This window comes from Physeter macrocephalus, chromosome 10 (genome assembly GCF_002837175.3).
Source record: "Physeter macrocephalus isolate SW-GA chromosome 10, ASM283717v5, whole genome shotgun sequence".
NCBI lineage: Eukaryota > Metazoa > Chordata > Mammalia > Artiodactyla > Physeteridae > Physeter > Physeter macrocephalus.
Genome location: NC_041223.1, coordinates 44,890,305 through 44,914,990, shown reverse-complemented (window position 1 = coordinate 44,914,990; position 24,686 = coordinate 44,890,305). Strand labels below are relative to the sequence as shown.

At 34.3% G+C, this 24,686-nt stretch overlaps 2 protein-coding genes across 9 annotated transcripts in view; one reads left to right on the top strand and one right to left on the bottom strand.

Moving 5' to 3' along the window:
- Positions 1–333, bottom strand: part of ZUP1 (zinc finger containing ubiquitin peptidase 1) — a 44,176-nt gene extending 43,843 nt beyond the window's left edge. For 4 of the 6 annotated variants that reach the window (XR_008618367.1, XM_007119775.4, XM_028494520.2 and 1 more), the window contains exon 1: positions 154–256. The gene's annotated coding sequence lies outside the window, so the exon portion shown is untranslated. The other 2 variants (XM_007119778.4, XM_007119777.4) reach the window with 2 other exon arrangements.
- A 1,101-nt stretch (positions 334–1,434) lies between these two features.
- The window catches only part of KPNA5 (karyopherin subunit alpha 5), a 44,017-nt gene continuing 20,765 nt past the window's right edge, over positions 1,435–24,686 (top strand). For 2 of the 3 annotated variants that reach the window (XM_007119770.3, XM_007119769.4), the window contains exons 1-7: positions 1,435–1,623; positions 6,751–6,884; positions 8,274–8,375; positions 8,489–8,588; positions 13,360–13,454; positions 15,689–15,820; positions 17,729–17,817. In XM_007119770.3, coding sequence (XP_007119832.1) covers positions 6,756–6,884; positions 8,274–8,375; positions 8,489–8,588; positions 13,360–13,454; positions 15,689–15,820; positions 17,729–17,817 — 647 coding nt within the window. In that variant the 5' untranslated portion in view covers positions 1,435–1,623; positions 6,751–6,755. Of the gene's footprint in view, positions 1,624–1,827; positions 1,888–6,750; positions 6,885–8,273; positions 8,376–8,488; positions 8,589–13,359; positions 13,455–15,688; positions 15,821–17,728; positions 17,818–24,686 lie in introns of those variants that run through there. The other variant, XM_028494518.2, reaches the window with a different exon arrangement.

Here is a 24,686-nt window from a genome sequence, read left to right as displayed (position 1 = left end):
GACACAGCTGGACGCAGAAGGATACGCTTCAACTCAACACTTAGGTCACAAGGGGATGAGAGATGTACGGAGGCCGGCGAGAAGTGCCGGAGCCCACCCAAGGGTCCATGCCAGCGTCCCGGGCCAGGACAGGAAACCAGCCCCGATACTAACTGGGTCAAAGCGTTGGGCCCAGGGAACCAGGGCTGAACGGTCACTTCCTACCGGCCTGGAGAGTCGGCCACAGGCCGGCCACACTGCCCTCTGCTTGGCTTCGTCTTCGGAGGGCCCAGAGACTCACGGTGAACCGAGAAGAGAACGAGGGACTCCGAAAAGCTTCAGCCTCCAGGAACGAATTCAAATCTCTTTTTCTACTCCCCGGAAGGGAAGGAAAGGACTCCCAGCATGCACCGCTCCACGCTAATCTGGGTTGTAGTGCATTCTGGGAGTCGTAGTCTTTTTGCACCTTCCCAACAAGGTTCCAACGCCTAATTTACGAGGAGAGGGCAGGTCCTAGGGCATTACACGAATCCACAATACCCACTATCTAGGGCCTGACTGAGTAGCAGTCTATTACGTTATCAATAAAGGGCTTATAATGTTACAGCGTGCCAAACTCAGAACTATGGAGGATGACAAAGACACGTTCTTGCCTCAAGGTTACAAGATAACGCTATCTTGATCCCTGAATTAAAAATATGAAACAGCTCTTGGGATTCAAAAAATACAATAGCAGAATTTTAAAAAAGACATCAATGGAGAGCTGTAGGATAACCCAAAAAATTTCTCAGAAAAGAGAACAAAAAGAACAAGAGATGGAAAATAGGAGTTTCTTCGGGGAAGGAATCGTGTTAACTTGCATATTCTGTGCCTAACACTAGATGTAGAAAACAGTCTGTTTTCAATACTGCTTGTTCAACCCCAGGGTGGATTACAAGGCTATATATGTGTTATAATAATTTAGAGTACTTTATCTGGAGTTATTTATTTCATATATCAGTGACTACTTTTTTGTCAAAAATCCACAGATGTTACAGAATCCAAAAATTTAAATAAATAGCTAACTGAAACGCTTGAAACAAATGAGCAGAGAATGTAGGAAGGAAATAAAGCTCCATGAGGTTAAGATTTTTATCCGTTGTGTACAGTGTTGTACCTCCAATATCAAACAATGCCTGGCACAGATTATGCCCTCCATCAATATACCACGTTGTAAAATGAACAAATGAATGTGTGGATGGATGGATGGGTGAGCAAACCAACGAATAGGTGAATGAAAGACTGAGAGCTGGTACGGAGGACTAGGGCAGTAGGACACACTCCTGCAACGGCAACCGCGCCGGGTTAAAATCCCGGAGTCCGGGCAGGAGCCGGCTCCCCCATGGGTGGGTGCAGCTGAGGTGCCCGCTTCTCTCCGCCTCCTCTGCTGGTCAGTGCCGCAGCCGCCGCCGCCGCCGCGTGCAAGGGCTTCTGGGAGGCGAGCCTTGGGGTCTCGGGTGAGGGGCGCAGGAGGCCGCCATCTTGAGTTGCGAGCTTGGTCTCTAGGCTCATCGCTAGGGGCGGAGTGGTGACCCAGCTGTTACCGCAGCAGACGCCGCAGCTGGGGACTGGAAAGTCAGAGCGCCGATTGTGCCACATTAATAGGTAAGTAGGAGTGACACTGGACAGGTTGGGTGAGCCTCGGGTTTGGTCCCTTTGGGAGCTACTAGTTCCTGAGGCCACTGTTTTGATCTACCCCTTCCCCTACAAAGGGTTCAGGACCAGGCCAAGCCGGGATTTTCTCAGCTTCCCCAGAGGGAGAGATTGGTGGCGGGGGCGTGGCAGCCGGACCTTTCTCTTGAGGAGGCGAAGTCGCGGGGAGCACTGAGCCTCTCCGAGAGCCGGGCTGGTCCTCTGAAGGAGCTTCAGGTAGAGGATCTCATCCTCTCGCCGCTCTGCTCCACTGTTTCTCGGTAGTTCCTTCTTTTGGTACACGGTCTTGTCAAACGTTGCCTGTCACTTCTGGGGCTTAGCAGTCTGTCCCGCGGCTCAGCTTATTAGAAGTTTCACCGTGTCCAGAATAAGGCAGGTTCGGTCCCAGGGGCCTACACATGTTAGGTCGCACCCTCTACCTCCACGAGCTGCCCTCCACCTGGATGCAGGTGCCAGGAAGGGCTCAGTCCTGACGCGGGCGAGCGTGGCTTAGTTGCTTCTGTCTAATAGTCGGCCAGCTCACTTCCAAGATGAAAATTTAATCGTGTCTCCTCAATAATGCGTAAGAGATGAAAGGACGTGAAAGCTGTTAAACGGGATAGTGATACTTCAAAAGAATACGACATGGGCATTAACTCTTCGGCTTTTTGAACACATTTTTTTTTTTTTAAAAAAGCCTTCTGATTTGAGGTCTCTTAATTACAACATTCAGTGATTTATATTTTGTAAGAAAGTGACTTTCCCTCTTGGTAAACAAACGGGTCTGTCCTTTAGATCTTCTGGTTGGTGCACTTTCCCCTTTGTACTGATCTTGTAATTTTACTAACAGCCACCCTATCCCCTAGAAATGGAGGCTTTATGGAGACAAGAAATTCCGTTAATATATATTAGAAAAAGTTCGGATTCCAGTTGTTTGCCCAACATCAGCAGTTTTTCAAAGAGCAGAGTGAAAAAATAGCTTATGACTGAAAAATAATTCCTCTGGCAACTTTACAGTGTTTGAATAGCATTTCTTATATTTAAAATAACTTGTATGAGACAGCAGCCTTTGAAGTACAGTAGTTATTTAAGCTATAATCCAGAGAAAGAAACAATCCCCTTGGGTGAGGCCCCTTTAAAGATCATTTTCTTTGAACTTTACATCCCCTTTGAAGCAACTGCAGTGAGGATGGGGATGTTAAATAAGAGACAAGAAGTTAGTACTACAGAAGAAAAAGGAACAAATGATGTATGAGTTGTTGGGGCTAGATTTTATTTGGTTAACATTTATATTGAAAGGTTTTAATGTCATTGCCTAGACTGATGGTATTAAGGAGTAGTGTCTGCTGTGTGTGTTGGGAGGCACAAGGTGATTCAATCAGATGTGGGGAGAAGATATTAGAACTTCTGTTTGCTTACCTTTTAAAACTACTCTGTTTCTTAAAAAAATTTTCTATCTGTGAATTTATAATGGGATAGTTTATTAAGCTAGTAATACATGTATATAAATAAACATATTGAGGATGAATTCCCAAATGTATTTTGTGTACATGGAATTTCCGAACGTATTTTGTGTACATAGGATATGTGATCAAAAAGTTTAGAGGCCAGTGGCCTAGAAGATGCCTAATGTATAGATGGTAAGTATATTAAAGAGGTTTATTGCTGCAAACATTTCATTTTGCTAAGATATTTTATACTGTTGAACGTAATTCAGCAACTAATGTTGAAGCCCAGTTTGCTCTGTCATGAACTCTGATCTCTGTTTTTCTATTCCAAGAGCCTAAGCTTTTATTAATGTGACAGAATTTTTATATATGAAGTAGAGAATAATGCTAAACATTGTTATTATTAAGAAAGTTAATAATAAAAGTTCAGAGGCACAAAGTTTTAAATCCTTGTGAAGTCTTCAGCCCATTCCATTCGACCTTTAGCTCCACCACTAATGAAATTTCTCTCAATATCTTTACCAGTGACCTAATTATCAAATCTATTGCTTCCTTCCTATGGTACTTGGCTTATTGTAGGCACTTAAATTTGCTGGATAAATCAATGAATGAACAAATTGGGTGACCTGTTTTTAGTGCTACTACAACTGAAATACTCCTTTATCTTTTTAATTCCCTTCTTTTTCATGACTCTTACTTTCTTCTGATCCTCCTATTTATTTTTGGTTTCCTTTGCTCTTTCCATTTTCCACTGAAATGTGAATATCCTTAAGATTTCTCCTTTGGGCATCTTTCTTTTATAGCTCTAATGCTCTTGGATTATCATTCAGCACTCTTCTCCTGAGTTTTGACTCATATTTTTAACCATCCATAAATAAAAGCCTTCTGTTTGTGCCCTATGTACTGTAAATTTAACACATTTAAAATTAAAGTCACTGTATACCATTAGAATGGCTACAATTAACAATAACAAAATTCTAACAATACCAAGTGTACAGCCAGGATACAGAGTAACAGGGACTCTTATATGTTGCTAATGGGAATGCAAAATGTTATAGTTACTTTGTAGTTTGGCAGTTTCTTATAAAATGCGAAGTATACGCTTGTCGTATTATTCATCAGTCCTACTCCTAGGTATTTACCCGAGAGAAATGAAAACTTACTTTTACACAAAAACCTGTACATGAATGTTTATAACAGATTTATTCCTAACTGCCCTAAACTAGAAACAACTTAAATGTCCTTCAGTTAATGAATGGATACACTGTGGTATATCTGTACAATAGAATATTACTCAACGATAAGGAGGAATAATCTATTGATACGTGCCAACAATATGGATGACTTATAGATGCACTATGCTAAGTGAAAGAAGCCAATTAAGACTACATACTGTTATTATTTCGTGTATGTGGAATTCAGGAAAAGGAAGATCTATGGAAGTAGAAAACAAATCAGTGGTTGTCAGGTTTTAAGAGTGGGAGAAGGACTAATAGGAGCAGCATGAGGAAATTTTGGGGGGAGTTATGAAGCCGTTTTGTATCTTATTGTGTTGGTTATATGCCTGTGCATTTTGTCAAATTCATAGTACTGAAAGAGTGATTTTTGCTGTATGTAAATGAAAAATAAAACAATTGAATTCATTATTTTCATCTCAAAAACATGGAGGCAAGAAAACAAAACCACCACACTGTTCCTCTATCGGTATTCCCTATTTTGGGTTATTTTGTCATTATACTGAAATGGCTCACACTAAAAACTATGGAGTCATCCTCAACTCCTTTTTCTTCCTTACCACATATTCCTTACATTCATTTGGCCTCTAATTCTTATTGAATCAATTTCTGAAATGTTTCTGGAATCAATCTGTCTTCTATATTTTTCAGCACAGCTACTAATTTAGTTTAGGTCTTTATCATCAAAGCTTGAAACAACCTTCACTTTAATTTCTTTAATTCTATTCCTTAGGATCAAGTCCAGATTTCTTAACCAGATTGCAGGAAGCATATGTTTTCTTACCTACCTTTCCAGCTTTATCTCCTGCCCCTTCTCCCATGCATCCTCTTGTTCAGGTACACTTGATTTCTTACTGTTCCATGTTTATGCCAGGCTTCTTCATGAATTCTGTGTTTACATATATTCCCTCTGTCTGAAATACTTGTTCCCTTCTTTTTCCCCTTTCATCCTCTTCCCTGGCAAATTCTTGCTCATCCTTTAAGACAGGTTAACTGGGAAAACTTTCAGAACTCCGTAAGGCACAGTTAGTTTCTGTGTCTTCTGTGCTCTTGCAGGATTTAATGCTTATGTTTTAGTGTACTTTACTACTTAAAATATAATTTGCCAGTTCATTAATCTAGCTTTTCTATATCAGGGATGGCATATAAATGCCCATCTCTCTTTCTCTCCTGTTTACTTCATAAGTGCTAATTGATTACAGCATTCTCTCTGGCTATACATGGGTATGTCATCAGAATTTATCAGAATAATATTCTAGATAGGCATTAATTATCTCTCATATTAAATTCAAATTGAAACCCTGCTTTAGACTGATTTTTTTTTAATGTGTAAATGCAGGATAGGTTATAATATTAGTAATTTTGTATTTGTTTCCAATAATACCAAAATATTAATATAATACTAAGAAGTGTTTATAACTATTTTTCTAAAACTATTATATACATTCAAATATACAATTTTATATTTATATAAAATATATATTTTAAATATACAATTTTATATTTATATAAAATACATATTTTAAATATACTTATAAAAATGTTTATATAAATGTTAATTTTAAAAAAATTTATAATAAAACTACTTAAAAATAAAATAGAAGTGGGCTTCCCTGGTGGCACAGTGGTTGAGAGTCCGCCTGCCGATGCAGGGGACACGGGTTCGTGCCCCGGTCCGGGAAGATCCCACATGCTGCGGAGCGGCTGGGCCCGTGAGCCATGGCCGCTGAGCCTGCGCGTCCGGAGCCTGTGCTCCGCAACGGGAGAGGTCACGACAGTGAGAGGCCCGTGTACTGAAAAAAAAAAAAAAGTAGAAGTATTTCAGTATTTTAAAGAACTAATTATACTCTAGTACTGAAAACTGGTAAGGCAGTCATAACTCAGGTCATGACCTGTGTGGCTTTAGTTCTTTAGGCAGTGCCTTAAGTAAATGAGAGAAGACAGACCCCAATAAATATGTGAGGTGTGCTTACTGAAGCCTGATACCATATTTTATTGAAAATAAGACAATTCATTGCTGGTTATTTCTTGATCTTTCCATAAGCTGTAATTTAGAAGTTTCTTACCCAACTATTTCATGATTAGTTCCTGGCTGACAGTAATTTTAAGATGCATCTCACTTACAGAAAGTTTAAAATACCAGGGATGGGGGAGTGCATCTCAGAATCAGTGAAATTAGGGTAATGACTTTGTGTTTAGACCAAAATCTCTTATTTGATAGTTAAGTTCTAAAATATTTGGTCGTTTTGCTCCAATTTTGATATGGCGGTGAGGAAATGTATTCTTTGTACATAATTTTCAGAATGGGTTTTGTTGGTCTATTTAATCCATTAGCCTGAATTTAATTGCCCTAGAGTAAACATCTTGTGTTGTTTTGAGAGTTATCAGTATCTGTTTTCTTCTCTCCTAATCTTAAGATGCCATGGCTAGTCCAGGGAAAGATAACTATAGAATGAAAAGTTATAAGAATAAAGCCCTAAATCCCCAAGAGATGCGTAGACGAAGAGAAGAAGAAGGAATACAGCTGCGAAAACAAAAAAGGGAAGAACAGGTAGGTGTTTTAAAATATTTAATTCTGTTAACATAAAAACATTATATAACGAGTTTAGAAGTAGTATTATTATTGCTGCTAATTTTTAGATAATTTTAAATGAAAAAAATGTTTTAGGCAATTGAATATGGGTAAGTATATTTTTTAATTTATTAGGCTCCAGTAATAATATTAGCAAATTCACGAATCAGAATCCTGTGCTATTTTTAATCACCGACAAGAATGGCTTTTCCGTTCCATTGATAAACCTTTTACATTAATATTTCTGCTCCAGTGCTAAGAAATTTTTACTCTTGAGCCTATTTAGATCACTTCCACTTGTCATTGTAAAATTTGCCCCTAGAAAAACATTAATTGTATTCATTTGTTGCTTTCTGAGTTTCATAGCCCTTGCCCCTACATTAATTATAATTGTTTTCCTATGCTATTCATACTGTTCCTCCTATAGTCTATCAGGCAGACCTCTTAGCCTTCTCTGTTTGAACTTTATATGTGTGACATAAGGAATAGAAAAATTAAAAGAATGCATCTCAACATTTTTCATTCCAGGATATACCTAAATTTAGAAGTATTCATAAATAATTAGGAGGATATGGTCCTCACATACATGAATTAAAACTAATGTGTAAAAAGGACTAGCAATGAAGAAAGCAGAAAAAGGCCTGTTTTAGAAATATGACTATTTGTCGTTCCCCTATTTGTAGTAGCTAACATAGTCTCTACTATATTACAGTAGGTACTCAAAAAAGAAAAATCTCTTGAATAAATGAATAGAAAGAGAACTGTGTACAGACTGAGGAACAGCAGAATTTATTTAGCTATCGAAAAGTATGTGATACCAGATTTTTTCATCAATTTTGATTTATGAGATGTACCTATAAATCTTTCTCAGTGACCTGACCATATCTCTTTCCTCCTCTGTTTTTTTTCTTTATATTCACTCCTGAGTTAATAAGCATAGGGTCCTCTTTCCTGAGAGCTGCTCTCTATTCCTTGTTAATCTAATGTACAACTCTGTTAATATACCACATTATCTCACTCATATAACAGATTTGCTTTTTAACTAAGATTTTCTTCTTAGACATCTCATAATTTAGTATAGGCATATGTGGTTTTCCAAGTGCTGTAAAATATTAATGTGTACTCTGCTTATGCTACTAGACATTGGTAAAAGACCTGAGATTAAGAAGCAGTCTACAGGACAAGAGCTAATTTAGCCCCAAAACTTCTCATAAATTTGTTATGATATGATGATTAAGAAATACTAAAATATTCAGAATTTTGAATGATAAAATTATTGTTTTGTTCAGTAAAGGAAAAATATAATTCTATGGGAATTTAGTGTTTTATGGAAAGCTCAATATATTAAGTTATTTCTCTTTATTACAGTTATTCAAACGCCGAAATGTCTCTTTGCCCAGAAATGATGAATCTATGTTAGAAAATCCTATCCAGGATCCGGATATCAGTTCCACTGTACCCATTCCAGAGGTAGATATTACAAAAACGTATTTCAAATTATATTTCAACAGTATTACAGAGATGATACAGCAAAATTACTAATGCAAAATATTTAAATAACAATTGTATTTTCTGTGTTTTAGGAAGAAGTTATTACCACAGATATGGTTCAGATGATTTTTTCTAATAATGCTGATCAACAGCTAACAGCAACACAGAAATTTAGAAAGCTGCTTTCTAAAGGCAAGAATTATTTTCAGTATGCTTATTTGATGTTACAAGAATTTGTAGTACAGTTTTATTTATTATACTTTTTTATTTTAAGGTACTTTCTTTGCCAGTAGGTCTTAATTTTTCTCTAAAATATATTTTTAAATAACATCTCTTTTTGAAACATTATATTATCAAAGTAACGCATGTTGATTGTAGAATATCTGCAAATATAAAAGGATTTAAAGAAGCAAATATAGTCCCAAATTAGTCCCATTGCCAAGAAAGAAAGTTAGAAATACATATTTTTAAATTCTTGTAGAAATATTTTTCAGACTTTAAAAAATTTTTATTTTATTTATTTATTTAATTGAAAGTCTAGAAATAAACCCATACATCTGTGGTCAAAATCAGCTGATTTTTTTTAAATTAATTAATTTATTTTTGGGTGTGTTGGGTTGCAGCGAGCAGGGGGCTACTCTTCGTTGTGGTGTGTGGGCTTCTCACTGCGGTGGCTTCTCTTGTTGTGGAGCACAGGCTCTTGGCGAGTGGGCTTCAGTAGTTGTGGCGCACGGGCTTAGTCACTCCGTGGCATATGGGATTTTCCCGGACCAGGGCTTGAACCCGTGTCCCCTGCATTGGCGGGTGGATTCTTAACCACTGTGCCACCAGGGAAGCCCTCAGACATTTTTTTAAAATGGCAGCATAACATCAGAGCATGACTGTAAAATGAATAATCATCAATCATATTTTTTTCCAAATTTTAAAAAATTTAATTTGTATTTTATATTGGGGTATAGTTGATTTACAATGTTGTGTTAATTTCAGGAATACAGCAAAGTGATTCACCAATTTTTGATTATTATAAGCAAAGCTACATAAATCCTTGTATAACCTAAAGCTTCCTTAGTATGAATTTATAAAAGTGAAATTGTGAGTCAAAGGGAATAAACAGTGTATTAATTTACATTCCCATCTTTAGTTTGTGCAGATATTCATTTCACTATATTCTTACCAACACAACTATCTTTAAAAAAGAAAAAGATGGTTATATAATAGTGCTTATAGTGTGGCAGTTTTTGAGCACCTAAGTTGAATATTTTTTATTATTGACCTTTATAATTTACAATTTGCCTATTTATTTTATTTATCCAATTTTATATTGAGTTTATAAAAATTCCTTATTAAATAAAAATTTAACCCTTAGTCTATCTCGTCTTTCATACATGGAATTTATAGGATTAGTAATTCTAATTATATTGAGCTGTATACATGAGCTGATAAGATTTTGAAATTGCCCTTGGCTAGCTGCCGTATCTTCCTGAAAGACAAAATTTAGTAACGTATGAGGAATAAAAGAAATCTTGTGTTCAGTTCAGCACAGATTACAGGCTATTACCTTTGCTTTCTTATTGTAGTTCTTTTTCATAAGTACCTTTAATTTTCCTTTTCCATCCCTTATCTTCCAAGCAAAAGTAGCTTAGCAATGTTAGGAGACCCTATAAAATTAAGAGTAGCTTCCTCTTCATCACCATATTCCACAGTTTTTGTTTTTTTAATTTGGATTTTTTTTTTAGTCAGATTAATATTTTTAAATTAAAACATTAATTAAAAAAAATAAGTTAAACATATTAATAGTAACACATCAATAATTTTTACATTACCATATTCTCTTTTACGATTTCTTTTTGGCATATGTATTATGTTATAACCAATTAACAGAATTAATTTAGATTTAATTGTATTTAAGAATATTAAGAGTTTGCCACCAGTTTTTATACCACAACTTCCCTATTATTGAATTCTTTAGTCATAAGATTTTATCTTCATTCCTAATTCCTCAGGGTGTTCTATATCTTTTAAAATATAGCATCTTTTTCATAGATTCAATGATTTTTCTGTTTCTTGTAGTGGGATTATGTTTGCCCAGGTTGGGCATATGTCAGGAATTATAGATACTTTCTTTTGCTGATTGATGTGAGTTCCTGCCAAATATTTTAGGTCTAGAAGAATATTAGATTTACTATAATTTTCCTTGATCCATCACTGTAGGAAATATGGGGAAGGAGCTAGAACTAGAACTGGAGCTAGAAATAGAAATAGAACTCCTCTGATTTAAGTCATGATAGTGACCTTTTTCTAGAATCTGTTATTTACTTCCCTATCATGGCCACTCTTATAGATGTAAATCACAAATTGTTCTTTTCTTCAATCCCAGTTTTGTTTCTCCAAGGCTTTTTTGTTGTGGATGACTCTTGATTAGTCTTCAGTGCTGAAGCAGATATTCCTCTATTTTACTTATGTTTACATTGCCATATTGACTAAGTCTTCTCTGTAATAGTTCATCACCTTTATAAGATAAGGTAGGCTATTATTCTGTCAGTATAATATCAGTGTAAAAGTTAAAAGTTCGTGATACTTGTTAGATTACTTGATGATCCAAGCACACTTTAATTGCTTTCTTTTATTTTATTTTTATTTTATTTTATTTATTTATTTTTTTGCGGTACACGGGCCCCTCACTGTTGTGGCCTCTCCCGTTGCGGAGCACAGGCTCCGGACGCGCAGGCTCGGTGGCCATGGCTCACGGGCCCAGCCGCTCCGCGGCATGTGGGATCCTCCCAGACCGGGGCACGAATCCGTGTCCCCTGCATCGGCAGGCGGACTCTCAACCACTGCGCCACCAGGGAAGCCCAATTGCTTTCTTTTAGATGAAAGTAACTGTAAAGTAATTCCCCAGGAAGAGATCATATTTGGGTTCTTAAATCTATATATATATATATCTATGTCTATATTTCTTTATCTACATATTCAGGTAGTCTCAATACCCACTTCTCCCCACCCTCTAACTAGAAAACCAATTTTCTATGTTTACTTCCTTTTCTCAACCTCCCCTTTCTTCTCTGCTCAAAAAGAGCAAGACAAAATTTTGTCCTTTACAAAAATAAGGGGAAAGTAGATTTAGAATTTTCTTTTGGGAAAAGAGAAAAAACTGGAAGGTAAAGATGGTAATCACAACCTAATAACTTTGTTTTGATTTTTTTTAAGATGGGAATAAAGGCATTAATAATATATATTATTTTATCTTGTTGATGTTTTATAACTATAAGAACAGTTTAAGCTATGGTCTGGAATTTACATTTTGAAGAATCCAGACTTTTCATTTAGAACACCCAAACAAAACTTTATAGTTTTAACTTTACTAATTTTGCAGAAATCTCCCAATTTTTGAGCAAGTTGGAAAGATAGCAGATTTGTAGAAAAAAGAAGAAGAGGAAGAAAAAAGTCCATTCCTTTTTTTTTTTTGCCACACCATGCAGCTTGTGGGATCTTAGTTCCCCGACTAGGAATGGAACCCGTGCGCACTGTAGCGGAAAAGTGGAGTCCTAACCACTGGACCTCCAGGGAATTACCAAGAAGTCCATTCCTAAATAAATCTTTCTTAACAGTTGAGAACACGATTTCTAAGATTTAAACTGACTTAAAACTTAATAATAAGGTTTTTCTATATCAAACAAGCAGGATTTGTAGACATTTTATTGTTATCATTCATTTATTAATTCTACTGATTAAACATTATTTATGATCAGTAACATACTCAAACAGGAGTTAAGAAAAGGAAGAGTCAGAAGTGGAAATGAGATTTCTCTCGTGTAACCAGGTGGACAGATAGCTCAGACAAATTTGGGTGGTGAGTACAGGGCAAGGGGAAGGAATAAGCATAGTGATATTATAAGTTTGGTTTTGTTTATGCTACATTTTAAAGAAGCTGTGGGGGGAAAATGTAACCATAAGCACTTAAAAATGTGGTACAGAATCTAGGAAAGAAGAATTTACGGGGGTTAGATTTGTGAATGGTAAGTGATAACTGAATTAGCAAAATAGAAATAAAATAGAAATAGATTTTCTAGGAGGGGATTTCCTAGAAATAAATTTTCTAGGAGGAGAATAAATAATGGAGAAAACTAACCCAAAGGAACAACAGCGAAGAAGTTCCTGGAGAACCACAAGAGTGTACTTGATGCTGAAGCCAAGGGAGGAGAAAGAATTCTTGGTACTTATATTATTGGGAGCTGAAATATCTTTGTTTTGTTTTGGCTGTGCCCTGCGGCATGTGGGATCTTAGTTCCCCAACCAAGGATCGAACCCGTGCCCCCTGCATTGGAAGTGCAGTCTTAACCTCTGGACCGCCAGGGAAGTCCCAGAAATATCTTTTTTTTCAATTTACATATCTTTGTTTTAAAATTTCTTAGAGATTTTATGATTCTCAAAAGTCCTCAGCATTTCTTGAGAATTTATCAAGAATTCTAGGTAGTTCAATATCATTTTTGTAAATAATAAATAATACCCTGACAAAATAGAACCTATCTAGCTGAAAGACATTAGGCAGTTCATGGTTGATAGTGAAAGAGACATCCCTGGAAATTGGAATATGGTTATGAAGAATTAGAAGACACATTATCCTTCGATTGGTATTTTGAGTATTGGACTGAAATATTCCCATATTGTGAAGGTGACCTCCTAAATAGCCTTCAATTTATGAATTATAAGTATTTGTATAGGAAATATTTTAAAATTTTCTTATATTATTATGGTAATGAAAAACAATTTGCTTTTTTTTTTTGCAGTAAACATTGCAATTATGAGAACATTTATTTTCTTCAGCTACATCCAGCTAAGAGTTTTAAACTGGATCAGTGAAACCTAGGAAAGAGTTATTTTATGTGCCCTGTTAACTGGCATAGGGTCCAGATCATTGTGTTTTTGTGTCTATGTAATAACTTAATTCTTTTTTAATTTTCAGAACCTAATCCACCAATTGATCAAGTTATACAGAAACCAGGAGTTGTGCAGAGATTTGTGAAATTTCTTGAAAGAAGTGAAAATTGTACATTACAAGTGAGTTCTGTAGTTTACTTTCTTAATCTTTTTCTAGAAATGACATAGGATTAATGTGTCTAGTGAAAGCAGCTTCTACAGTACTGAGTATATTGTAAACATTCAGTAAATACTTGGCAATTAAAGGTGGTGCTACCTGTCTTGCCTTGGTCAAGGTTGCAATGCTAAGTTTTTCTGGGAACTGTTATTTAATTAAACAATTTTGGGAAAAATATATAAAATCATTCCTAATGTTAAGAAAAATTTTGTAATTGTCAATCTTTAATAACTTTTGTTTTAGAAAACCATAAACCAAAATGTTAATTTAATGGTTAAATTTTATTTTGGCTCTTAGCTAACTAAAGTTGTAACTTTTTAGTATAAACTCTTGTACCTCTTAAAAATTTTTATCTGATTGATTAGTTCTTTTTTGGAAAAAAGAAAGAATCAGTATAATCTACTTAAAATGTGACCAAAGTTAGGTTTGTCCTAAAGAGCATTGCTTCTCAGTTATACTATAGTGAAAATTTTAAGATGTCTTCCAAATAACTGGCTACTAATAGTAAATTACTGACGTTTGCAGGTAGTTTACTGTTTAAGATTGTTCTTCCTGACTTTCATTGCTATAAATATTCTTAAGTAAGTGTACAGGGTGGAATTATATCTATCAGGAATTGCACAAGACCTACACCTAATTTCTCAATGCTCTTGTTGGTCATGGAGGACTTTTACTAGTATTTGAGTAATAGTTGTTGAAATTACAACTTAGAATTGTGTTCCACTTATCTGAGTAATTTGGCAAAGGTCCTCACATCTAGGTATAAGCAAAGGAATGTGTTGAACCTGTGACTATTAACCATCATGAGCTTTATGCTGAAAAATTGTTGAGAATGTTTAAAACAAGGGTGTCTGAGGAAAAGACCCTTTTTATCCATAGTATAGTCATTGTCAATTAGTGTTCAGAGTCTTTAGGTGATAGTGTTGAAAGGACTGGAGCTCATGATCTAGTCCATTTGCCTTATTCATAAGCTCTGAGTCCAGACTAAAACCTAAGCCTCCTGATAACTAGTTTATTATTTGGCTCTTTAATTCTAAGTGATTGAAAGAAGAAATGAGTGAATATGAATGAATAAAATTGAGTGTTAGTTTAAGCAATACATTGTATAAGGCATTGTAGTTAAAAAATTGAGTAAGATATTGTCCCTTTCTGCAGAAATTCTTCACTCTGTTGGGGGAGACAAACACATAAACAGATCTGTGATACCATAGTACAGTTAGTTCTAACAAAATAATACACAGAGTGCTTTGGGAGCACAGAGAACATGGCAACTTATCTGGGTTTTTTTTTGGTTTAGTAGTGTCGCATGGCTAGTCTTGAGGGTGAATGAGAGTTTAACAGGCTGAAAAAAGGAAATTAATTTCAGGTTGTGAGAATAACATGTGCAGAGAGCATGCAGTGTTCAAGAAGAATATTGGGGATTTGAGTGTTTATTAATCATTATACTTGAAACCTAATGAAATTCAGCAGTGTGCTCTTGGGGCAGCTATATGCTGTGCCATATTATCCAAGTTCATATGAAATATGCTAGTTCGAAACATTGATCTAATAGAGAGGCCTCAAACTGGGGGCCTACATGCCAGATTGGCCCACAAACAAATTTTGTTTGGCCGGCACATGTTTTAAAAGATATCTGCTAATAATGAACTCTTTGACCTTGAACAAATCACCTAAATGTCTGGACTTACAATTTTCTTATTTCTTAAGTGAGGAGGATAGCACTAGATGATGCCTAGGGAAACAAAAATACCTTTTATTATTCTAAGGTTAGCACTAGATGATGCCTAGGGAAACAAAAATACCTTTTATGATTCTAAGTTCCATAGATATACTATTACTCTATTAAATAGTGTCTCATTTATTTTTACACTGCTTGCTTTAGAATACCTGGCTCCCTAATTGTAAACATTAGGAGTTTTATGAATTATAAATTCAAATGTGTTCATTTATTGCTCATGATTTTGTAAATTTTTATTATATTCTTCTCAGTTCTTATTTTTCCAGATTGAAGAGTCCTTTTTTAAAAATAAAGCATTTTTACCTATCAAATCTGATTTCACATTAAATCTTATTAATCGTAAGTCAGTCTTTCTCTCCGACTTGTTCAGCTAAGTCTTTACTCCCTCTCTTCTTCCTTTCTTCCCCTTTCTGACATTTTTTGGGTGCTTTCATTTATTCTACTTTTGTTTTTCCTTAGTTTGAAGCTGCATGGGCATTAACTAATATAGCATCTGGAACTTTTCTACATACCAAAGTAGTGATTGAAACTGGGGCTGTTCCAATTTTTATCAAACTTCTTAATTCAGAGCATGAAGATGTTCAAGAACAGGTAAGTTTCTAATTTGACCTATTAACCCATTTTAACTTTCTCTTGAAAGTACCATTTGCGATTATGGTTTGAAATTCAGTTTTACCAAGTTGCCTGTGCATTACATTTATTAGAATACAGTAATTTCTGTTTACTGTCAAATTAGAAGGAAGGAAGAATAAACTGTCTTAGGCATAATCCTGGGTTTTGTAAACATGGGATCTCAGCTATTGGGAATTACTATTCCCATTTATAAAAGAGCATACTGAGACTCAGAAAAGTTAGTAATTTACCCAAAGTTACAGTGAATGGCTGAACCAGGTTTTAAACCTGGGCCAGTCTGATTCCTTGTTGTTTGCATGTATGTAGATTATTTCATTGTTTCTTTTTAATATATCACATTATTTTGAATGAACCATTTTAGATTAAACTTTCTCATAGTTGCTGTAACAGGGAAAATGTAATCACATATAATTTGTTCCATCCAGAGAAAGTCAAATGTTTTTATATTTTCGTTTTGGATCGTTTTCATGCAAATTGATCTGTAGATCTCTCTACCGTTCCATCTGTTTGTTTATATTTTTATTTTTATGTGTATATTGTTTTCCCACTTAACACTAGTATTGAGAGCCTTTTCATACGGCATTAATTATTCTTCCAAGAAAATTTTACTGATGACTCATTATCCATTCAGGTAGGTACCATAATTTATCTGTTCCTCAGTAGTTGTACATTTGAGTTATTTCTAGCTTATTAGTGTTAATAATATTGTGAATGAACACCATTATATATTGGTCTTGATATTAATATATCTTGACATATATATGTACCTCTTGATTATTTCATTAGGGAAAAATGACTTTACTCAGTCAAAGAAAAAATTTTTAAGTTCTTATTGCATATTTCAAAGTAGACTTCCAAAAATGTTAACGAATTTATATCCCCACCAACAAAATACTTCACAGGTTGCAAAATGTCATCACTTAAAAAAATTTTTCTTAAAAAAATAGACAATAAACCTACGTCTAGAGTAGATGTTAAAAATATTAACGCATATTTTAGATGTTAAAATAAAATTTTCCCAATTGGAAAAGTAACTTAATGTCTACTTTCGTACTTATATGAAAAGCTTGAAATGAGAATATAATGATCATTTGCATTTGTGTAATTTCTCCTCTAATTGAAATTTAATATTTGAATAATCTTTTACTACCATTTATTTAAGCTGGACTAACTCTAAACTTATTTTCAAGCATCAATTCAAGCCAATTCTCACATTAGCTTTACCTTCCTTTTCTATGCTTTCTCTGTCCTTCCTTTTTTCTTACAAGTCAGTCCCTTCCCAGTGAGTGGATTCCTTGGCATAGGAGCAAACCTCTAGCATAGGTAATTGAAAGATTCACTAAATATAGACATACAGTTGACCCTTGAACAACAACAGGTTTGAACTGCATGGTTCACTTACACATGGATGTTTTGTAATACATACGTACTACAGTACTATGCAGTCTGAGGTTGGTTGAATCTGCAAATGCAGAACCTTGGATAAGGAGGGCCAACTGTAAAGTTATACATGGATTTTCGACTGTGCAGGGCTTGGTGCCCCTCACCCCCTCATTGTTCAAGGGTCAACTCTATTTTGTCTCTCCATGTAGATTCAGAGTAGACAAACTATCTCTTTGTTGAACAGCATAAACATTTCACTAGCATGTAAGAAAAAGTTTTTAAGTGCCCTATGCTTCAATTTGACTAAAAATATTATTAAAGGTACGTTTAAAGTTTTCCTTTCTTGTTTCCTACTAGCATGTTTTGTTTTAACATCTTGAAAACTATCACTTTTTTCCTTCTACACTAAAATCTCATTCTTAAGAGAGAGCATCTTATTTAAGATATTGTCATAAACAATCTTTTTTTTCTTATTTTTCTAAGGCTGTTTGGGCACTTGGTAATATTGCTGGTGACAATGCAGAATGCAGAGATTTTGTTTTGAATTGTGAAATACTTCCACCTCTTTTAGAGTAAGTACTTTAATTTTATCATGATTAAATACTACTTTGGGAAAAGCAAACTGCTTTCTACACTATATTACTACATACACAATTAAGTTCTTCAGTGATACTTTTAAATTTCGCTTATGTTTATCCAAGCTTGAAATAGCTTGAAAGTATGTAAAACTAACAAAATTTTCCAATTGTATCATATCTGTCTTTTATGTTCTCTTAAGCCACACTTCACAGTGGTCCTTGCTTACTTGATGCTTACTGTGCTAAAATAACTATTCTACAAAACAAGGATAAGTAGTAGTTTTTTGTTTTTTTGTTTTGTTTTCTTTTTTTTTTGCGGTACGCGGGCCTCTCACTGTTGTGGCCTCTCCCGTTGCGGAGCACGGGCTCCGGACGCACAGGCTCAGCGGCCATGGCTCATGGGCCCAGCCGCTCCGCGGCTTGTGGGATCTTCCCGGACCGGGTCATGAACCCGTGTCCCCTGCATCGGCAGGCGGGCCCTCAACCACTGCGCCACCAGGGAAGCCCAATAGTAGTTTTTAATACAATAAAAATTTTAAAGTTGCTAAAGCAGGGAGTGTTTAATACATGAACAGATGATGTATTGAGGATGTCAGGTTTTCATATTTGATTTTGAAATGTTCAGAGAACAAAGAGAGTTTTCTTTCAGAATTAGAATTTTACTTAAAATGACTTAGCTAGTGGTTTCTTTTTCAGATACCTTATACTTTTTTTTAAAAAAAGAAATTACCCTATAATGTAAGGTTCTTTACAGAAATGACATAAAATTATTTGAAAGATAGGTTTCTTTATCTATGTTTGTTATCATTTACTAAGAGGATTTTTATTTAGGCTAAATGCCAGTGGTAAATAGTGAAAAAGGAAAAACTAATTGAGGAGATGATTGAAAGGGAAAATTTTACTCATCATTTCTAGGCCATTCTCCATCTTTTCCAAGCTGAGAAATTGGATAGTAAGAATAAATTTTTAGATACGATTTTGCAAAAGATATTTTATTATTTTAGAGAGCGTAACTTTCCATGGACAAAATGGATTTCTCAGCATCATTTCACTCAACTAACATTGAGTACCTACTATGTGGAGGCCACTGAACCACTTGTGATTTCATTTACTTTGGGCTTATCCAGAGTTAAGCTTTATGGTATTTGAGAATTTAGTTGAGGCATGAAGGAGAACACTGATTCAGGGTTCAATATCAGAGTTATTTTGAAGTTCATACTATTAAAAGCATCTCTTAAATTTTCAATTTGAGACTTTTTTGGCCTGATTATATGGTTTGTAGATTAACTGTGAGCACTTTGTTTCTCTTTTCACTTTTGCTCTCTGTCTCTAGGTCATTTTATTATTTGTTAATATCTCAAGTTGGTAATGGTTTATGGAATAGTAAGTATTTATTAGTTCTAATCCCTTTAAATGTTCTAAGGAGCTTTTAATTATGACTAAAGAAACCAAACTAAAAAATAAAACTAATGACAAACAAATAGTACCCAGCTGTGTAGTCCTGGTTATAAACATAATAAATTTCAGAAAAAGAGTAGGTTTAGAAAGTTTCAAAGGTTCATTAAAAAATTGAGAAAGGTCGTAAAAAGGAAGTTATGTCAAGTTAGCTGCCAGATGTTCTCACTGTAGTTGGCCAAAAGGAAAAATGGTATTAACTTAAAAAAGATTATGGATAATCTGTAGTTCACATTGAAATTCACATTTAGCTAATGCTTAAGTATACATAAAATTTCTATTAATATAATATGGTTTTATCAATTCTGCCTTGGGGAGTTTCAATTTGTTTTATTCTCAGTAAATATAAGCCTTTTGCTACTATGGACTTTCTATACTGATATAGCTTTGTTGTTTTAATTTAATTCAACTTTAATTTATAATACAGCAAATCTGGACAAGAAAAGATTTGCAATTTCTCATAATAATCCCATTAATACAAGTGAAGAAAAATAGTATACATCACAGCTTGACCAACTACAGTCTTCAGGCCAAATTTGGCCTGTCCCCTGTTTTTGAAAATTAAATTTTATTGGAACACAGTCACATCAGTTTGCTTACTTAATGTCTATGGTTGCTTTCATGCTACATCAGCAGAGTTCATAGTAGCAACAGAGAAAGGCCTGTGAAGCCAAAAGTATTTACTGAAAAAGTTTGTTAACCCCTGATATAGAAAATCAGTGTAACTAATTTATTTCTAAATGAGTTATGGTTTTAGGAGGCTTCAAAGACTGTTTATAGGAAAACCTTTAGAACATATTTTGTGTGTGTGTGTGTGATAAAATATACACAGTATAAAATTTGCCATTTTAAAGTGTACAATGTACTGCCATTAAGTATATTCATAGTGTTTTGCAATCATAACCACTATCTAGTTCTAGAACTTTTTATCACCCCAGACAGAAACCCCAATACTCATTAAGCAGTCACATCCCTTTTTTCCAGTGCCTCAGTCCTTGGAAACCACTAATCTGCTTTCTGTCTTTATGTATTTACCTATTCTGGATATTTCATATAAATGAAATCATTATAGTGTGTGACCTTTTGTGTCTGGCTTCTTTCACTTACCATATGGTTTTTAGGGTTCATTCATGTGGTAGCATGTATCAATACCTTGTTCTTCTTATAGCTAAATAATATTCCATTGTATGGATGTACCACATTTTGTGGTACATTCGTCAGTTGATGGTCATTTGGATTATTCCTACCTTTTGACTACTGTAAATAGTACTCCTATGAACGTTCGTGTACAAGTTTTTGTTTGAACACCAGTTTTCAATTCTTTTTAGGTATTACCTACCGGTGGAATTGCTGGGTAATGTAGTAACGCTATCTTTAACTTTTTAGGAACCACCAAACTTTTTCCACAGTAGCTGCACCATTCTACATTTCCACCAGCAGTGTGTGAGGGTTCCAGTTTCTCCACTTTGTCACCAACATTTGTCTGTTATTTTGATTTAAGCCATCCTAGTGGATGTGAGGTGGTATCTCATTTTGCTTTGATTTGCATTTCCTAATGACACTGAACATCTTTTCATACATTTGTTGGCTATTTGTGTATCTTCTTTGGAGAAATATCTAAGTCCTTTGCATATTTTTAAATTCAGTTATTTGTCTTTTTGTTGTTGAGTTGTAAGAATTCTTCATATATTCTGGATAGATTCTTGTCAGATATATGACTTTTAAATATTTTTTGCATTCTCTGGTTTGTCTTTTCACTCTTGATAATTTCCTTGATTCACAAAGTTTTAAATTTTGATGAAGTCCAGTTTATCTGTTTTTTCCTTTGTTGCTTATGTTTTCGGTGTCATTTGTAAGAAACCATTGCCAAATCTAGGGTCATGAAACCCTTTTGTTTTCTTCTAAGAGTTTTATAGTTTTATCTCTTATATTTGCATTTTTGATCCATCTTGAGTTATTTTTTTTATATGACATGAGGTATATGTGGACATCCACTTTTCCATCCAGCATGATTGGTTGAAGAGACTGTTCTTTCTTCATTGAATGGTCTTGGCACCCTTGGTGAATATGAGTTGACCATCCATGTGTGAGTTTATTTCTGGATTCTTACATTCTGTTCCATTGATTTGTACATCTGTCCTTATGCCAGTAACTGTTGTGATTACTGTAGCTTTCATGGTAAGTTTTGAAATCAAGAGGTGTGAGTCCTTAGTTTACCTTTAATTTTTTTTTCCATGTTGTTTTAGCTATTCAAGTTTCCTTGTAATTCCATGCAAATTTGATGCCTCACTTTTCCATTTCTAAAAAATACCATTGGCATTTTGATAGTGATTGCATTGAAACTGTATATCACTTATCACTTTGTGGAGTATTTCTCTTGTAACAAAATCAAGTCTTCCATCTGTGAACATGTGATATCTTTTAATATAATTAAGTATTCATTAATTTCTTCAACAATATTTCATAGTTTTTACTGTACAGGTCTTGGTTAAAGATCATCTTTAAGTATTTTATTCTCTTTGATGCAATTTTAGATGCAGTTATTTCTTGGATTTTTTGACTTGTTCAGTACCCAGTATATAGAAATACAGTTGATTTTTGTGGTTGATCTTGTATCCTGCACCATTGTTGAACTCATTTATTAGCACTATTAGTTTTTTGTGTGGATTTTTTTGGATTTCTATATATAAGGTCATGTCACCTGTGAGTAGTGATAGTTCTTCCTTTCCAATTTGGATGCCTTTTCTTTCTTTTTATTGCCTGATTGCTCTGGCTAGAGCTTCCAGTACAGCGTTGCATAAAAGTGGCAAAAGCAGGTATCTTTGTCTTGTTTTTTATCACTCTTTCACCATTGAGAATGATGTTAGCTGTGGGTTTTTCATAAATATCCTTTATCATATTGAGGTGGTTTCCTTATATTCCTAGGTTGTTGAATGTTTTTATCATGAAAAGATGTTGGGATCTGTTAAACGCTTTTTCTGTGTCAATTGACATGATCACGTTTTTTTCCTTCATGCTATTACTGTGGTTTATTATATTGTTCGCTATTGTTCATTGAATCATCTTTGCATTCCTGCAATAAATCCCATTAGTTCATAGTGTATAATCCTTATAATATATTGCTGGATTCAGTTTCCTAGAATTGTGTTAAAGATTTTTCGTATCTACTAGGAATATACATACATACTTGTGATGTCTTTGGCTTTGATATCAGGGTAATGCTGGCCTCATAAAACAAGGTAGGAATGTTCTCTTCTATTTCCTGGAAGAGTTTGAGAAGGATTTAATTCTTCTTTAACGTTTAGTAGAATTTACCAGTGAAGCCGTCTCGTGCTGGACTTTTCTTTATTGGAAAGATTTTGATTACTGGTTCAGTATCTTTTATTGTTATATATCTATATAGATTTTCTGTTTCATCTTGAGTCAGTTTGGTAGTTTATGTGTTTCTGAGAAATTGTTCATTTCTTCTGGGTTATCCAGTTTGTTGGCTTACAGTTGTTATAGTATTCTCTTATAATTATTTGTATTTCTGAAAGATAAGTAGTAATATCCCCACTTTCATTCCTAATTTAAGTCTTTTTTTCTTTGTCAGTCTAGGTAAAGGTTTGTTTATTTTGTTGATTTTTCTTTCAAAGTATCAACTTTTGATTTAGTTCATTTTCTCTAGTGTTGTTCTCTTCTCTATTTCATTTATTTCTGCTCTTAATTATTGCCTTCCTTCTGCTAGCTTGGGGTTTTGTTGGCTTTAATTTTTTTTAGTTTCTTAATTAAGATGAAGGTTTATGTTATATTTTTTTGAGATCTTCTTTTTTAATGTAGGTGTTTTCAGCTGTAATTTTCCCTCTGAGCTTTCACTGCATTCTGTAGGTTTTAGCATGTTGGGTTTTCATTTTCATTTATTTCAAAGTATTTCCTAATTTCCTTGTGACTTTTTTTGACCCATTGGTTGTGTAAGAGTATGTTACTTAATATCCGCATATTTGTGAATTTTCCAATTTTCCTTCTTTTAGTGATTTTTTTGTTTCATTCCGTTGTGCTCTATATGATTTCAAACTGAAAATATATCAGATTTGCTTTGTGATCTAACATAGAGTGTATCCTGGAGAATGTTCCATGTGCACTTGAGAAGAATATATATTCTGCTGTTAATGAGTAGAGTGTTATATAGGTGTCTATTATAATTAGTTGGTTTATCATGTTGGTGAAGTCCAGTATTTTCTTATTGATATTCTGTCTAAGTGTTCTACCTATTATTGAAAATTATATTGAGGTTTTTAACTGTGATTCTATAGCTGTCTATTTCTCCTTTCAACTCTGTCAATTTTTGCTTTGTATACTTGCTCTGTTGCTATGTGTTATAACTTCATGATGGATTGTCATTCTTATCAATATATAATGTTCTTCTTTATCTCTTAAATAATTTTTGACTTAAATCCATTTTTCTCATGCTAGTATAGCTCCCCTGGCTCTCTTTGGATTATTATTTGCATGGAATGTTTCTTCCACCCTTTCACTTTCAACCTGTTTGTATCTTTGAATCTAAAATGAGTGTCTTAAAAAAAAATAAAAATAAAAATAAAATAAAATAAAATAAAATGAGTGTCTTGTGAGTGTGTTACAGATGGTTCATGAATTGTTTTTGTTTATTTCTGTTTTTTTAATGCATGCTGCCAGTCATTGCCTTTTAATTCTAAGTCAAGAGTTTAGTCCATTTACATTCAGTGTAAATACTAATGGGGAAGTACTTCTACCATTTTGTTGTTTTCTATGTGTCTTATGGCTTAAATCTTTTTTTGTTCTTCAGTTCCTTCCTTCTTGCCTTCTTTTGTGTTTAATTGATTTTTTTTTGCTAATATACTGTATTGATTTCCTTCTCATTTCCTTCTTAGTGTATTTTTTAGTTATATTCTTAATGGTTAATCTAAGGAGTACAAACTAACATCTTAAACTTACAACAACTTTGAATTTATACCAGTTTAGTCTCAATATTATACAAAAACTCTGTTCCTTTACGTCTCTGTCCTACAATAAGTTACTGTTGTCACAAATTACATTATTAAACATTGTGTGCCTGTTAACATAGATTTGTAATTATTGCTCTATGTATATATCTTTTAAATCATAGAAAAAAGAGAAATTATAAACCAAAAATAAAACAATACTGCCTTTTACATTTACCTGTGTAGTTATTTTTAGTGGTGTTATTTCTTCATATGGTCTTGAGTCATTATTTATTGTCCTTTTATTTCAGGACATTTTAGTTATTATAGTTACTCTTATAAAGCAGATCTACTAGTGATGGAATTTCCTCAGCTTTTGTTGTTCCTTCATTTTTGAAGTGTAATTTTGCTGGATATAGAATTCTTCTTTGACAGTTTTCTTTCAGCCCTTTAAATATATTATTGCCC